Source organism: Lepidochelys olivacea (assembly GCF_965140295.1).
Source record: "Lepidochelys olivacea isolate rLepOli2 genome assembly, chromosome: 4".
Lineage (NCBI taxonomy): Eukaryota > Metazoa > Chordata > Testudines > Cheloniidae > Lepidochelys > Lepidochelys olivacea.
Genome location: NC_140414.1, coordinates 59,736,635 through 59,752,112, shown reverse-complemented (window position 1 = coordinate 59,752,112; position 15,478 = coordinate 59,736,635). Strand labels below are relative to the sequence as shown.

At 42.6% G+C, this 15,478-nt stretch overlaps 1 protein-coding gene across 1 annotated transcript in view; it reads right to left on the bottom strand.

Moving 5' to 3' along the window:
- The window catches only part of USP38 (ubiquitin specific peptidase 38), a 28,802-nt gene extending 13,579 nt beyond the window's left edge, over positions 1–15,223 (bottom strand). Inside the window, exons 1-6 of the mRNA XM_084626263.1 lie at positions 14,373–15,223; positions 12,537–12,672; positions 4,790–4,919; positions 4,425–4,526; positions 3,379–3,537; positions 745–938 (exon numbers count right to left, since the gene is read on the bottom strand). Coding sequence (XP_084482389.1) covers positions 745–938; positions 3,379–3,537; positions 4,425–4,526; positions 4,790–4,919; positions 12,537–12,672; positions 14,373–15,057 — 1,406 coding nt within the window. The 5' untranslated portion in view covers positions 15,058–15,223. The remainder of the gene's footprint in view (positions 1–744; positions 939–3,378; positions 3,538–4,424; positions 4,527–4,789; positions 4,920–12,536; positions 12,673–14,372) is intronic.
- Positions 15,224–15,478: the final 255 nt, after the last annotated feature.

Sequence of the window (15,478 nt, the reverse complement as noted above, 5' to 3'; positions counted from 1 at the left end):
AAGACAAGAATTGGTTTCCATATTAGACTTTTTAAAAATGACAGCAACAAAGTCCCATTCATGCAAGGAGGATGGAGTTAATTTGACAAAAAAGGGCAAAATGTATACCATCTTGTTAAATGCTCAGTGGTTGTTTCTCTAAGAATTTTGTTTTATAAACAGAAAAAAAGACAACTCTAGAACAAGAGCTGACCTCTTGCAAAACTCTTTAAATAAAAAAAGTTTAAGAACGGAGGAGCACACCAAAAACATTGTCTGCTTTAAAGTATTATAGTCTCAACATTTAATAGAGTACCACAATTAACTTCAACCCTGCATGTGAAAAAAAAAAAAGACTTCTCTTGGGCCTGGAGCTTGAAAGCAGTATTGCAGCCCTAACCCAATTTTAGATACTGAGGAAACTGACAAGTACCAACTAAACTGCTACGTCACTACAATTTGATACTAACACTTCTCTCAAAGGAACATAAACTATGTAACTTACTTTTATGACCACCAAAATTTTAGACTGGCAGAACTGTATTTTAACACTCTTTCCTAGATGTTCTCACTCAGTACACTATTAGCATTTAAATGCAGGGAACTCCTATAAGGCTTTATTAGGAAACATGTAGCACAGGACAGTTTGCCTTTCACAAAGTTTGCATTTTGCCTTTCACAAAGTGTAATGTGGATTAATTTGTAATAGATACAGGTTTTTAAAAGGCCGATGGAATATCAAGGATTAAAAGGTTTTACACTTACTCTGTGGCCATAAAAAGTGCCTGAATAACACTGTTCATATAACATGTATTTCCTAGGTTAACTAGACCCGTTTTCCCAGTTTCAGATTTTCCAGAAAGTCTAGACAAACAAGATGGCAACGAACTGGATTGAGAAGTCCAAGCACTCTGATTGAGAATCAACTTAATCTTCTCTTCACTGGGTTTGGGCAATTCCTACAAGGGAGAAACATATTTAAACACCATTGGCAGTATGTTTATTTGTTTTCACAACACATACTTCATCCAGCAACAGTCTTCTATATATTCCCATTACCTGCCATTCTGCATTTCCCCCTCTGGCTCTGGTCCCCTGGTAGCCTAGAACATGTCATGCAGTTTCCTTTGAAACTACTAACAATACAATTGTTTGGCCAGTCAAAGGCTCATACTGAGTGGCATGGCCAACATAAACTCTTCCTGAAGGAGCATTCTGTCAACTCTAATGACATTGCAGACCCATAGCTTTGGAGGTCACCTTTGATCTGTATGTTCCTGCTCTCTTTGCCACCAAAGACTGCCTCTTAAGTGTCATGTTAATAGCATAAGAGAACATCCTCTGTTCTGTTAAGTTAGAATCCCAGACTCAAATGAATGAAACTTAAAAACAAAAAACAACAAAACAAAACAGCAGTCTTACACTTCAATGTTTATCTCAAAACAGGAAGGAATACGTCCATACATACTTATTTATTAATTGCAGAGCTGTCAATACAAATTATATCTGAAAGTGGTTTCTACCAACTTACTTAAAATTCTGTATGCTTTCATGTTTTTGATGTAAAGTGTATAATATAAATTATGTATTTTAAGTAAAGACTGCGTAACACAACAATCTAGGCACAGAAGCATCCAAATTGAAGTGTCTTAGACAAATGTCCACTGTATTCCCCCCCTCCCTTTTTTTTTGCTAGCCAGAGATTAGTTAGCATATATTCCTCCTTTGTCCTACAATTAACCTCAAAGCTGAGACAGACACTTCCCTCAGATCAGCAAAGAAACCCACATGCTAGTGAGGAACTTCCTCTCCTTTCACACTCATTCTTCCTCCATATTAAGTAGTTCCCTTTTTCTTCCACCAACAGTCACTGCTTTCCTGATCTCTTTAGGGCCTACTTAGTATTTCAGCTCAATTCCCCATGTTCAAGAGAATGCCCTGTTTAATCGCATTCTGTATCTTCCTGAGGACACTAGCATATTGCAATGCTTCTTTTCAGTACCATGAGCAATCCAAGTTGAGTAACTGGGTTAAACTGGATCGCAACAATGGCATTTCATCTGGTTGGGCAACACAAAAAACCTTACTTGGGCATGTCTGTCCCTCAGGGAAAAAATAATCAGCCAGCAGTATGTTTCACCATCTAACATAAGTGAATACAAACTGAGGCATGACTATGAAAGAGTGAAGTCTAAAGTAAAATAGCACACAATGCATATAAAAGAAAATAAATGAATTATAGTCAAAAGGGAAGCTAACTCCCATGTCCAGAGATTGGGCAATAAAAATGAGAATTTAAAAAGTTATCATTTCTTGCATATTTTAGTTACTCTAGTCTCTTCAGCCTCCAGATGAACAGGCTTCACTCTCCCCCAACACCTCATCCCACTAAGTACTTTCAGCCAATCTTAATAGCAAAAATTGCTCAAATTAGACACTGGAGATTCCATCTGATAATTTAAAGTTGGGCAATCTGTTGATTTAGAACCAGCTTGCTTACTTTTGTTTAAATTTAAAGTCACTGTTTCTGTAAAGAAAAGTTTGAGAATGGCATGGAGATGGCACACACAGCTCTTTGAGCAGTGTTGCTGAACTTAAACACTTTAATGGTAACTGTGAATGGTGCTAAGTGAGCTCTGGAGGCAGAGCAGTTCCTCTCTCCCACCTGCAGGATAATCCATTTAAACATGCAGCATCAACACCATGGGAAAAGTGTTTGCACTACGAAAGAGAAAGAATTCAATGGAATCATAGGCTCAACCTAGATTTCCTTCTAATAAAATAAATTAGAAATAGGCATCTCTAATTGGCGTTTCCTATCCCCTACGAGTGCAGGATGCAGTCCCCATAAGAGACAACATATCAGATACCTGATTTAAAAAAACAAAAAACAAAAAAACCCAATAACCACCAAAACCCCTATCCATTCTGTTTTGAAGGGCAACTGTCTGTGTGTGCTGGAGATGGGGTTGTACTAGAGCGGTGTGATAAAGAGCAGCACTGTAGACTTAAGACTCCCAGTTTTGGGGCTCTTCCATATGAGCTTGCAATGAGATGCTCAACACTGACATTGGAACAAGAGTGTATAGAGGTGGTTAAGTGAAACAGAAGGAATTAAATAAGCAGATAAAGATTTTCAAAAATTGGAGTTAAAAAATAATCTTAAGTTTAAGACCTTTGTCTTAATTACTTCACATCTTACTAACCACTGCGGCCATTTTTATTTTAAAAATTATCATCACACAATGCTCAAGATAGAATTTTTCTCGTACAAGCACATCTGCAGGTCATATACTAATGATTAATTACTTTCATATTTACTAGTGGTCTACAATCAATACTTAACTCTATTAGATCAAAAGGTTTCATATCTCAGAGAAAGCATTCCCATTACGATACCTTAACAGCTTCCAGAATAGGTTCATAGAGTTCTGGAAATCCCGAATAATGATACATCATACAGTGTATCAACTCAGTCAGCTGCACTAAGAAAGTTGTACTGGAAGGCAAGCCATTGCTTTTAAAGGAGTGAACCAAGTTGACCACATGTGGAACAAGCTACATACACAAAAGAAAAGAAAATGAGTTACAACAATTGCAGCTCCTATTTTGGATCTTCAAGAAAAGAACTTTTACTATTTAATGCATTAGACAGCTGGAAAATATTGACCAGAAAAAATATAAAGTATTCTATCCCAGCCCACCCAACATTTTAAAACAATATTGTTTATTCTTCAGTCTCCTCTTAAGCACATTTGGTTCAAGTTTTGAAGCTTTAAAAACAGGCGTTCTGGAGCATCTCCACATTGTAGGTAATCATTTTAGCAATAAAAAAAGATACATCTTTAGGCTATATTTTAAAATGTTATTTCTTGAATGATGAATACTTTATTAAGGGTATTATTACTTAAGGGTATTATTTTTTTACATGGTCATTCTTATTCAGGTTTTCCACCTATATGTATCCTACATCTCAATCATTTTAGTAATGGGAGTTTTTACTACTTTTTTAGTCTGGTGCTGCTATCCATGGTCAGTCAAGGATGATACAACTGGAAGTAAAGTCTGGACTCCACCCCCCGCTCCCCTTCTTCCTTCAACATCACTGTTTGCCACTTGAGTCCAAATTCTGCCCCAAGTTTAATCGGTCATACTACTTAAAAAAAAAAAAAAAAAGGTGACAAAGGAGTAGCTAAAAACAGAGTTTGGCCTGCAGATTCTTTATGCATGTCAGTAAAAACCTTACATGAATCACAGATCGAGTTTTCAGGGCCAGAAGTTATAAAACCTGTTTACTTGTGAACAGAATAAATTTAGTCCAGAAGCACTGAAATAAACATGAAACCCTAATCATGAATTTTACAGTCATTTCCACATAGAACCACACCATAAATATTACAGGTGGCCCACTTTAACAAAAGACTTACACAATTTAATAAACTTACCACGTGAAAAGCCTCTGGAGAATGCTGAAAACTAAGCAACATGTGAGAAAGGACAGCCAGAGCACCAGGCCTCACAAGAGGAAACCAAAGTCGATTAAAAACCTTAAATAAAACAAGTCAGACATTTAGTTGAGCAAGTCTAAAAAAAAAAAAAGACGACTCTTAAAATAAGCAGAAAACTTCCAGGATTTACAAAGAATATTTTGAATAAAACAGGTTTGCTATGCTACAGCCAATGTCTACAAGAGACATTTATACTCTACTACACTGGGTATAAAGACATAATATATTGTGGCACAAAGAATGCTCTGCAGCTGCACAGAAATTTAAACAAATCCCCATCACAACATTATCATCCCACATACCAGTTCTATCTTAAGTAGAGTAACATCGATGAGAATAGTGAATTTCTGGACTGCAGCTAGTCCTTTCAGCAATGCAATCACCCATGTCTCCACATGCTGAGCCAGGGGCCAGGACAGCCAGTCTATCATTCTGAAGGGTGAAGCAAAAGGACAAACACACATTAAAGGATATTTCAACTGTTTTTCTGATCTCAGGTATTCTACATACATTTATATTACTTATTTAATCACACCAGTTACACAGGGGTCTAAATGAAGCAAGCTGGGGCAGGGGTTGGGGGTTAATAAAAAACCCAGATCAATTGAAACAGAACTCCCTATTTAGCTACATAAGGAACTGTGCATTGTTAAAATAGGCACATTAAATTGTAATTTGACATCTAATTATGAATATAGCTTTTGCAAAAAAACTGTTAGCATAATGATCTCAGTCAGTTTGTGGCTGAAGTTCACTTTAAGAGCTAAAAGAAAGCAAACTGATTATACGGGGGGAAACCATTCTCTTCCAACTTATTACTGAGGCTATGTCTACACTTATGGTGGCACAAAGAGTTCAGGCACTATACCCATAGCTACATGGTTCAATGGAAAAAAGGCTGTGCCATACTTGCCACTGTACTGGGTAGCTACATACTGCAGGGAAAGACTCTGGTGGGGGAGGCAGGGGGGCAGCAGGATATTACACTGCTAAAAATGGCAGTGTAGACATGGGAGGCACAGCTTGGGCACACAGAGAGCCCGAGTATATACTCTGGGGATTTAGGTGTGTGGGACACTCCACTTGCCAAAGCTCACTGTCTACACTGTTATTTATACCCACGCAAGCTGAGCGTGCGGCATCTGTACTCTACACACTGCCACGAGTGTAGATGTACCCTAAAACCACACCAGAATTGCACCCATGTTGAAGTAAGTTTCTAAATTAATAGGTAGCCCTTGCGATCTCATGTGCTTCTGAATTACAGGAAACCAGACTCCCTCTAAGTAGCGAAAGAATGGGAAAACTGAGGATGGCCGCACACTCCTACAACAAAGTAAAATAAATGTCAAAAACAGTGTTCTTTGAAGCCTTACATCAGCTATATGCTGCCTGTGTGCTAATATGTCTTACCAGGTTCAGTCACATAAATGGTGGAGAATCATAGAATATCAGGGTTGGAAGGGACCTCAGGAGGTCTAGTCCAACCCCCTGCTCAAAGCAGGGCCAATCCCCAACTAAATCATCCCAGCCAGGGCTTTCTCAAGCCTGATCTTAAAAACTTCTAAGGAAGGAGATTCCATCATCTCCCTATGTAACGCACTCCAGTGTTTCACCACTCTCCTAGCGAAGAAGTTTTTCCTAATATCCAACCTAAACCTCCCCAACTGCAACTTAAGACCATTACTCCTCATTCTGTCATCTGCTACCACCAAGAACAGTCTAGATCCATCCTCTTCGAAACCCCCTTTCAGGTTGTTGAACGCAGCTATCAAATTCCCCCTCATTCTTCTCTTCCGTAAGCTAAACAAGCCCAGTTCCCTTAGCCTCTCCTCATAAGTCATATGTTTCAGTCCCCTCATCATTTTTGTTGCCCTCCACTGGACGTTTTCCAATTTTCCCACATCCTTCTTGTAGTGTGGGGCCCAAAACTGGACACAATACTCCAGATGAGGCCTCACCAATGTCAAATAGAGGGGAACGATCATGTCCCTCGATCTGCTGGCAATACCCCTACTTATACATCCCAAAATGCCTTTGGCCTTCTTGGCAACAAGGGCACACTGTTGACTCATATTCAGCTTCTCGTCCACTGTAACCCCTAGGTCCTTTTCTGCAGAACTGCTGCCTAGCCATTCGGTCCCTAGTCTGTAGCGGTGCATCCGATTCTTCCGTCCTAAGTGCAGGACTCTGCACTTGTCCTTGTTGAACCTCATCAGATTTCTTTTGGCCCAATCCTCTAATTTGTCTAGGTCCCTCTGTATCCTATCCCTACCCTCCAGCGGATCTACCTCTCCTCCCAGTTTAGTGTCATCTGCAAACTTGCTGAGGGGGCAATCCACACCATCCTCCAGATCATTAATGAAGATATTGAACAAAACTGATAGAAGACATGCAAAGGAGTTTTGCAGCATCTAGGTAGTGTGATAAAGATTAATGGAGTAATGAAAAAGTACGTAAGTAACATATGTTTTTCTAAATCAAGGTCTTTTCTATAAAGGAATTGTGAATTAGGTTATTTTCACTGGAAATTAAGGATACAAAACATGGTGAGGACAGCTACACTGATTAAAATAACTATGGTCTAGGTTCATTACAATGCACTGCCTTCTGAAAGATTAAAATTCAAATCTTACACTCTGAGGAACCTTACTCTATGGTCACTAGAAGGAAAATAGATTTTTCTACTGCTCTTAAGCACCCCTCCCTTTGGCCAGATGGAAGATTGCTGCAACATGGGGGTAGTTTTTGTGGTGGGAACAGCAGAGGAGAATGTTAAAGGCACACTTCCTCATTTCTCTAATTTTTTTTCTTAAATGGCTCCCTGTAATATGGATTTGGCCCCCTAATGAAAAGCAATTTTGCTGTTGCAATCATTCATTGTCAACAAGCAGGTTAACTTCATAGGCTTCCTCTGTATTAGATCTACATTTGACAACATATTCCAAACCAGTCAGAACGTATTTTACATAGGGTGCTGTACAGTGGTTAAGGCTTTACGCTAGCCCTGCTCTAGATACTATGAGCTTTCAAATACTAAGAAACAAATCAAGTATGGTTCAAAATGTAATTTTAATATTTACAGATATTCTCCCAGTTTGCCAACCAAACACTGCAGAGTTGTTAGTGCACAAGAACAAGTAAAGCAATAATTTTAGAATAGGTATCCATACTTTCAAAAATAGCATAGCCAGTGATGTAGTACTTTTTACAACAGAGGACCAAACACACGCCTGTCGAGAACGGTATAGCCCAGGGATCTCAAACTCGAATCACCATGAGGGCATGAGGACTATACATTGGCCAGAGGGCCGCATCACTGACACCCGCCCACACTCCACCCCTTCCATGAGGCCCCGCCCTTTCCACCCCCTCCCCGCCCCCAATCCAACCTCTTCCCCAAAGTCCCCATTCCAACTCCACCCCCTCCCTGCCCCTATTCCAACCCCTTCCCCAAATCCCTGCCCCTGCCCTGCATCCTCCCCCGAGCACATGGCTCCCCACTCCTCCCCACTGGAAAGTGCTAAATGCTGCCAAACAGCCTGGAGGTAGGCAGAGGAGCAGGGATGCAGCGCACTGGGGAGAGGGGGAGGGGAGAAGAGCTTTGGCTGCCTGCAGAAAATAACTCCGGGGAGGGGCAAGGGGGGTGGTGAGGGGAGCTTGGCAGGCTGCAGAAAATAACCCCGCGGGCCGGATGCGTGTTTGAGACCCCTGGTCTAGCCAATATTTAGTCCTGCCATGCATGCAGGGGACTGGACTAGATGACCCCTTGATGTCCCTTCCAGTCCTACTATTCTATGACTCTATATTAGATCAGCTATAATAAACTAAAACTAGATCCTGCACTATAATTGTAGAAAGAAAAATGAAATTATACAATTATATTATACAAATTATAACAGACCTTAACTAACAACACCTACCATTTAATTTGTAAGCCATTTCCAAAGGTTTACACAGTAATTATAAAGAGTCACATCTGGCTAAGTTTAGTGTCCAAGGCATCAGCAGTTAGTTCAGATACCTTAACACCTGAAAACTGGCTGCAGTACACACAGTATGCTGTTCATAAAGTTTATAAACATGCACTGAAAGGGCAAAGTGTATGCTCTTAGGCACTACAGATAAAAAGGATGATTTAAGAATATATCGCCCAGCTCTTTTACTTCCCTCTTTCCTGGAGGGCTTGCTATCTGTGGGGAACAGAAATGACAGAGCCTGAAACCTGAGCTTCAGGTCTCCCAGCCTGCAGTTGAGGACAAAGACAATATTGAGGCTATGTATTTGTATGGGGTCCAACTTCCTACCTACACACCCTACTCTACAGCACTCTAAGAGCTTCTCTATGCTAGAAATGCTACAGCAGCGAAGAACTCTTCCATTGACCTAGTGTGATCTATGTTAGGGGTTAGGTTGAATTAACTGCATCACTTGGGATGAATTTTTAACAACCCTGAGTGATGTAGTTAAACTGACCTAATTTTCTAGTGTAGACCAGACTTAAGTTTCCTTTAAAATAAAGAACTCCATCAGCATTACCACATTAACGATATTGCTCATCAGTAAATATAGTTCAGAGACATCTCTGTACAGTCACATTTTTTGTGACAGGCTTCCTCTATGCTACTTAAATAAAAAAGCCTGCTTGAAAGTAGGCATTTCAGACTTGCCCTAATAGGCTCCCAGGCAAACGTCAAAGCTGAGGCCTGGTAGACAAAGACAGATGTTAGGACCAATTTTAAGCTATTGAACCTGTTCTGTTGTTAAGGTTCACACCCGTACCCACCTAAAGAAGTAGAAGCTGGGAGATGATAGGTATGTCTGGTATCAGAAACAAGGATGATGTAATGTTACTCTTCCTATGACCAAGATAAGTGAGCCTCAGCAGCTCCTCAGTGCATCTGGTGTCTCATTTTCAAGACCCTAAGGATCTTGTCTTGTTTTTAAGATGAAAAAATCTCCCCACACATATACACCCTGCTTCAGAGGAGAAATCCTTCAATCCAGCTCTATGGCCTCAACTGTGAAGCCAGAAGGCTTCAGCCAAGAACAACACTGCCCAAGCAGGGGTGTCATAAGTATCATAGCATGCACAGAAAGCAGATTTGGACACCAATTTTTTTTAATCACACAAGGATGACAACATAAAAATGGGAGACATTCAGCCCCCAAACTGATACCAAACCATCAAGGCTTAGAAGTTGGTGACAAGTCCCCATAGTAGCAGAATTCCGCAAAATTCAACTTTTTCCACATCCTTTCCTACAGGGAAGCTACTGTCACGTTTACAGCCCTTGACCTTCTCTCTAGCCAAGGATCCACAGGTAGGGAGGTCAAAACAATGCTAGACCCCTTGCTGAGGTACGTACGCCTTGCTGATACAGGCACCCAGCCTTCTTTGAGCACACTGGAGCTGATGCTGGGAACAGCTACATGTCCTGGGATAGGTCTAGTAATCCTCAACAGGAGAGTAATTTCCCCTTTATTATTGATTTCTATGGTGTCAAAGAAGTAACGAGACTTCTCCTACATTGCTAATCTCCAGCTCCAAAGATTCTGCCATGTGTCCCAAACGTTCTCAGAACTCTGCATTATCTGGTGGTGATAAAAATGAGGCAGCAATACTGTCCTTAGACACGGAGTACTTTTCAATAGCGTTTTGATATTCAGAAGAAGATTTCTCTAGATCAGTCACTACATCTCTTCCCCCTTTAAAGTCAGAGAAGATATTAAATGCTGGCTAAAGGTGTGGAAAAGGAAGAGAAGCCAGTGCTGGTTGGGGGTAACAAGGGAGAGGAACAGAAAGGAGACTATAGAAAAAGAAGAGGCAGAAGGGGGAAGAGCAGCAGGGTTAGGAGTTCTCTTGAAAAAGTGTCTAGATACACAGCTAATCACCTAAAGGAATGAACTGAGACAGCCTTTTAGCAGCATGAACATTTGGTACGTTATGAGTGTGCTGTGCAACCCTGAAAGGTACTGCTTCTTAGCTTACCAGAGCTCAGTAGTGCCTATTCCACAAGTCAGAATATACAAAGACAATTCTCAAGGTATTACTACACCATCACATTGTGTTCAAACATTGCAAGCATCGCTGAAACAGGTGACCCTAACAGATGTAATACCTAGGCATAATATGCAAGTTATAATCACCTAGCACATTGTTGGAAAACTATTAGTGCTCCTAAAGAAGCTTCTTATTTTAACTTATTTCCTAGCTTTCAGTTTTCGACTGGACACATTCTTTTTATTTGAAAGTTACTTGCTGTTTACAAGCACAGCAGAAGTGCAGCCAGGTTCTTTTAAAAACTTGAAATCAGCACACCAGCTCCCAAGGAGTAAAAGTTTAATATACTGTATATACTCGTTCATAAGCAGAATTTTTTTAGTTAAAAACAGAGGGAGCAAGGAGAGGCAGCACAGCCAGAAGAGAAGAGGCAGGGCCAGAGTCTCTCCTCTTCTGGCCGCCCCACCCCAGCAGGCTGCGGCCAGGCCAGAGACATCCTCTCCTGGCCCTCCCCAGCTAAGGTGGGGTCATGTGGGGGGTGGGTCACAGGGGTTATTCCCCTGACCCCCAGCTTCTCCCCCGCCCCCACCCCCCCAAAAATAATTCCCCACCAGTTGCTGTCCCCGCCCATCAGGGTAAACAGGTGGTGCACCAGGACACTTTGTTTACTTAGGTTTATCTCCATGCCTGCGGACACTTGAGGTAAACAAACAATCTCGGCCCACCAGCAGCTTATCATGATGGTCCAGGAGCCAAAGTTCACTGACCCCTGAATTATGGGTTGGCTTATGAATTGGTCATAAAAATTTTCCATTTTTACTTACCATCTTGAGGGGTGGGGGTTGGCTTATAAATGAATCAGCTTATGATCAAGTATATACAATATATATCACATGAAATCTAAGTTCCCAAACAAAAGTAAATCAATCCCTGAAACCTAATTTCCTCATAATGAAGCCAATTAAGCCAATATTAATCTGATACCTCCAAATAGCACCCAATTAAATTTATGATTAAAGATATAGCCAAAGAAACCAGAAGGACTGAAAATAATTAAAATGAAGATAAGTATCAAATTCAAGTGTTTTCAGAAATACAGCCCTTCACATTAACTCTCTCAGCTAAAATAAGAAGGATTTTAGACATGCCCATAATTCAGTGTCTTTCTATTCTATTCACTCTCCATAACAAGAGCTGCCAGGTTAGACCTTGTGAAAGAACACATTCAGAGGACTATTTTCTTACAAGAGCTGAAGAAGCCCTTCTATAGTTCTGGCAGTTATCAAGATCACAATTTACATTTCTGTAACTACTAACCAAGTCTGCAATTCAGTAACATGGCAGGTTGACAATTATAGTCCTGAGGATCCCCACTGCTTAAACTGGTGACAAGAAACCTGGTGGGCAAATGATTCATGACATCCTTCCTTCCTCCCTCCATTGCTACAATACCCAGTTAACCCCAGCTGCACAGTATTTGGAGACTTTAAGAGGAGGAGGCCAGGAGCAGCCCACTTTAAATCTTCAAGAATTTTCAAACAGGATATCACAGTGGAAGTCAATTAACTCATCCTCCAAACTGTCTGTCCTTCTCAAAAGGGGACAGGCCACAGATGGGAATGGGAAAGAGAAAGCAGCAATGCATCTAAAAGAGCCAATCTGCTACTACACAAGAGACTGAATCCAAGAAAATGAAGCCTATGCCCTGTGAGGTTTCCAGGTTTAGCTTCTTGCCCCCAAATCTAAAAGGAACGCAGCAAGCTTCCTCTCATAATTTCCAGCTGAGATTTCACCCTCCTCTTGATTTTGCCATGGCGAAGTATGATCAGGCCACATTAGTGAATAAGGCAACAACATTTCACTGAAAATTTGATAGTGACATATCTGTGGCATTAGAAATACAAATTCATTTAAAGTTCCAGGTAGTGCAACATAGGATTCATAGATTCTCAGTTTAGATTTTTATGGAATTTAAGTGGCAAATAACTTTACAAAAGGCATGAATTAGAAAAAAGGGTATCCCCCTTTTCAATGAGAAACAGTACCTGCAAAGAGCTTGAGTCATACTTGCATCTTTTACATTTGGATCTGTGGTAAGGCTCCTGATGAGTACTGTAATCATCTGTAATGGGATATGCTGCACAAGGCTTGCCAGTGCAACAGAAGGCTCAAATGAAGTATCTATAATAGTTGAACATGACATCTTGTAAGAAACAAAAACATGAACACAGCTATATTTTACTCTTATCCTAGGTAAGTGTTTCTGTAAACTGTTAAAATTGCTGCCATGCCCTGCACAAGATAAAAATCAAATTGAAACTAATGTTTGAGTGGAGGAAACACTGACCCTGTGAGAATATTTATTTACCTGATAGATATGTGCAGAAAATTGACATGTTGCTCAATACATCACTACAGGCCTACTATATTTTGACAGGCTAAGACAATTGAATCATGCTCTTCAGTCCAAGAATAAGCCACAGAACTAGTTTAAATGAGGATTTGTTGCACCAGGTGTTAATAGTTAAGAGTCACGTTAAGCAGGTACTCTGCAATATGTTGCATCAGCACTTCTCTGGTGGCCACACCAGTTTCTGATATTTTAAGAGTCTGGTTTTTGCAACGTTCTAGAACTTTAAATTGCAAACACAACTTCTGCATGTGAGCCAATACGCAGGCTCATTAAAAAAGTACTGCATTAAGTTTATAGATTTTAAGGCCAGAGGAGACCATTATGATCATCTAGTCTGATCTCCTGCATAATACAAGTCATTGAACTTCACCCACTAATATATGGCTCTGTGTATGTATAATACTTTGTGTATGTCAAGCTTTCTTTGATGAGCATTCGCAAAATGCTTTGAACAGCTTTATGACCTTAGCTAACAGAAAGCTTCAGATAAACTAGGATTGAAGACATATCTTGAGATGAGTATTAACACTTTTCATCCTAAACTGACCTGTGAGAGGTAACAAATTGTTAAAAGTTAAGCCACTTAGTTGTGGTTTGTAAACTGTTTTTCAGCAATTACCCATAGTATTTAAAAAAAGACACCACAATGTACCAAGCCATATTGACCATAGTAATGTTACATTTCTAAGAGGGTGTATGTGTGCTAGGGAAAAGGAGTTTCCTTTTAAATTTTTGGGCAGAGGATGAGCACAAGCTTTTTACATTAGAGGTTGTCACTTGGACACAAGAGGGTAAGCGTAAGCTCAGTGTCAGTAAGTGACCAAATCCCAGGCACATGATTGTTTCTCCACATTAATTCTGCTGGTCACTTCATAAGAGATCCTCTTATTTCTCCCCCACCTCCGCTATGACCACCCACCCCGCAGACTCCATTATTCTAAGGCAGGCCCCTTTCCATAGGCAATCTCTTCATTTTGATAAGTGGGTCCATTACTGTGGTACCCAAAGCTGGCAATGCATGATTGTTATGAATCATGATAACTACTATTTTCTTTAAAGTCCCCACTCCTGGAGTCAAAGGGATGTGTGAGGACTTCTTCCTTTGTTCTTAAAGGAAAAGTAAGCTTCTAGTTCTCATTGCTCTGGAGAAAGCTTAAAAATGTGACCCCAGTACACCCTAAAGACTCAAAAAGCAGAAGGCAAATAAAAAACACCAAATCTATTATTTTTACATAATCTTATGATTTTAAAGCCACTCATGATTTTGGTGAGCCTGACTCATGATTTCTGAACATTTAGGGCTGGCAATACCAGGTATCTGAGGACTGCCATGGCAGCACCAGGGAAAAGCCAGCCTCCCTGTGGTGCCCAGCGCTGAGCAAACAGATTGTGTGTGAGGACTTGCAATAACCATTCCAGTTTCGTAATGTGCCCGTGCTCCAATCCTCTTCCACAGCTCAGCTCTCACCTGTGGAGGAGATGACAGCAAAGAGCTCCTGCAGGGAAGACAACAGGGTGTCGGGCTCGGCCTTCCAGATACTGCGCAGGAGGCTGCTGACCTGGGTGACTTGGGAAACGTAGAGGCGCAGCTCGGGCTCCAGGCTGCCCTGGCTCTGGAAGTGGGCCATGCTGCGCACCAGCTGCTGGCAAAAGGCGAGCGAGAGCTTCCTGCCGCGGGGCAGGCACTGCGGGAAGTCGCCCAGCAGCTGGCACAGGCGGGCGCAGAGCGGGGGCGCAGGCCGCTCACACACCATCCGCAGCGCCTCTACCTGCAGCAACGCGAAGAGCTCCAGCACCGAGGGGCAGCTGATGATGAGGCGCAGCCCGGCCTGGACGTAGTCCAGGATGGCGGGGTCGCGGCTACCCAGCCCCCCGTAGCCGCGCTGAAGCAGCCCCAGCACCAGGCCGCGGTTGAAGAAGGCCTCGAACTCGTCCCGGTGGAAGCGGGCGTAGGCCTCCAGCACCTGCCGCCCCACCTGCCGCTGGAAGGGGTCGGGCCCCTGCAGGATGAGCCGGGTGCTGAGCGCGAACATGGCCCGGCACTGGGCCTGGCTCAACGGCGTCTCCGCCGACTCTACCACCCGCCGCACGATCACCCGCTTCACCGGCAGCGGGTGCGACGAGCTCACCAGCCCCTCCAGGATCTTGTCCATGACGGGCGCCGGGGCCGCATCGACCGGGCCCAGACCGCACCCGGGGCCGGCCGCCCGCCCCCCGGATCCCTCCCTAAGCCCCGGGGCAGCCGCTCCCTCCTGCCCCCCGCGCCCGGCGGCTGCGCGGCATCGGGCTCCCCGGCTCGGAGGCCCTGACCCGGAAGCAGAGCGGTGCAGGCAGGAAGTAAGAGTGAAAAGGCCACAGGGGCCTAGCAACGCGCACGCGCCAGCTTGCCTATGCGTGCGGCGTCATTGCCGCTGCGCTGCCCAATCACAGGGGACAGAGGTTGGGCGGGGTAGAAGCGAGGGTGGGGAGGTGGGAAGAGCGTGTAGGCGGGGCTGGGGCTGTTGGGGGAAGTCGCACGTGCCCTCGTCCATTGCTTGGGGCGGAGCCAGCACTCAGGTGCTGCTGGAGCAGTTG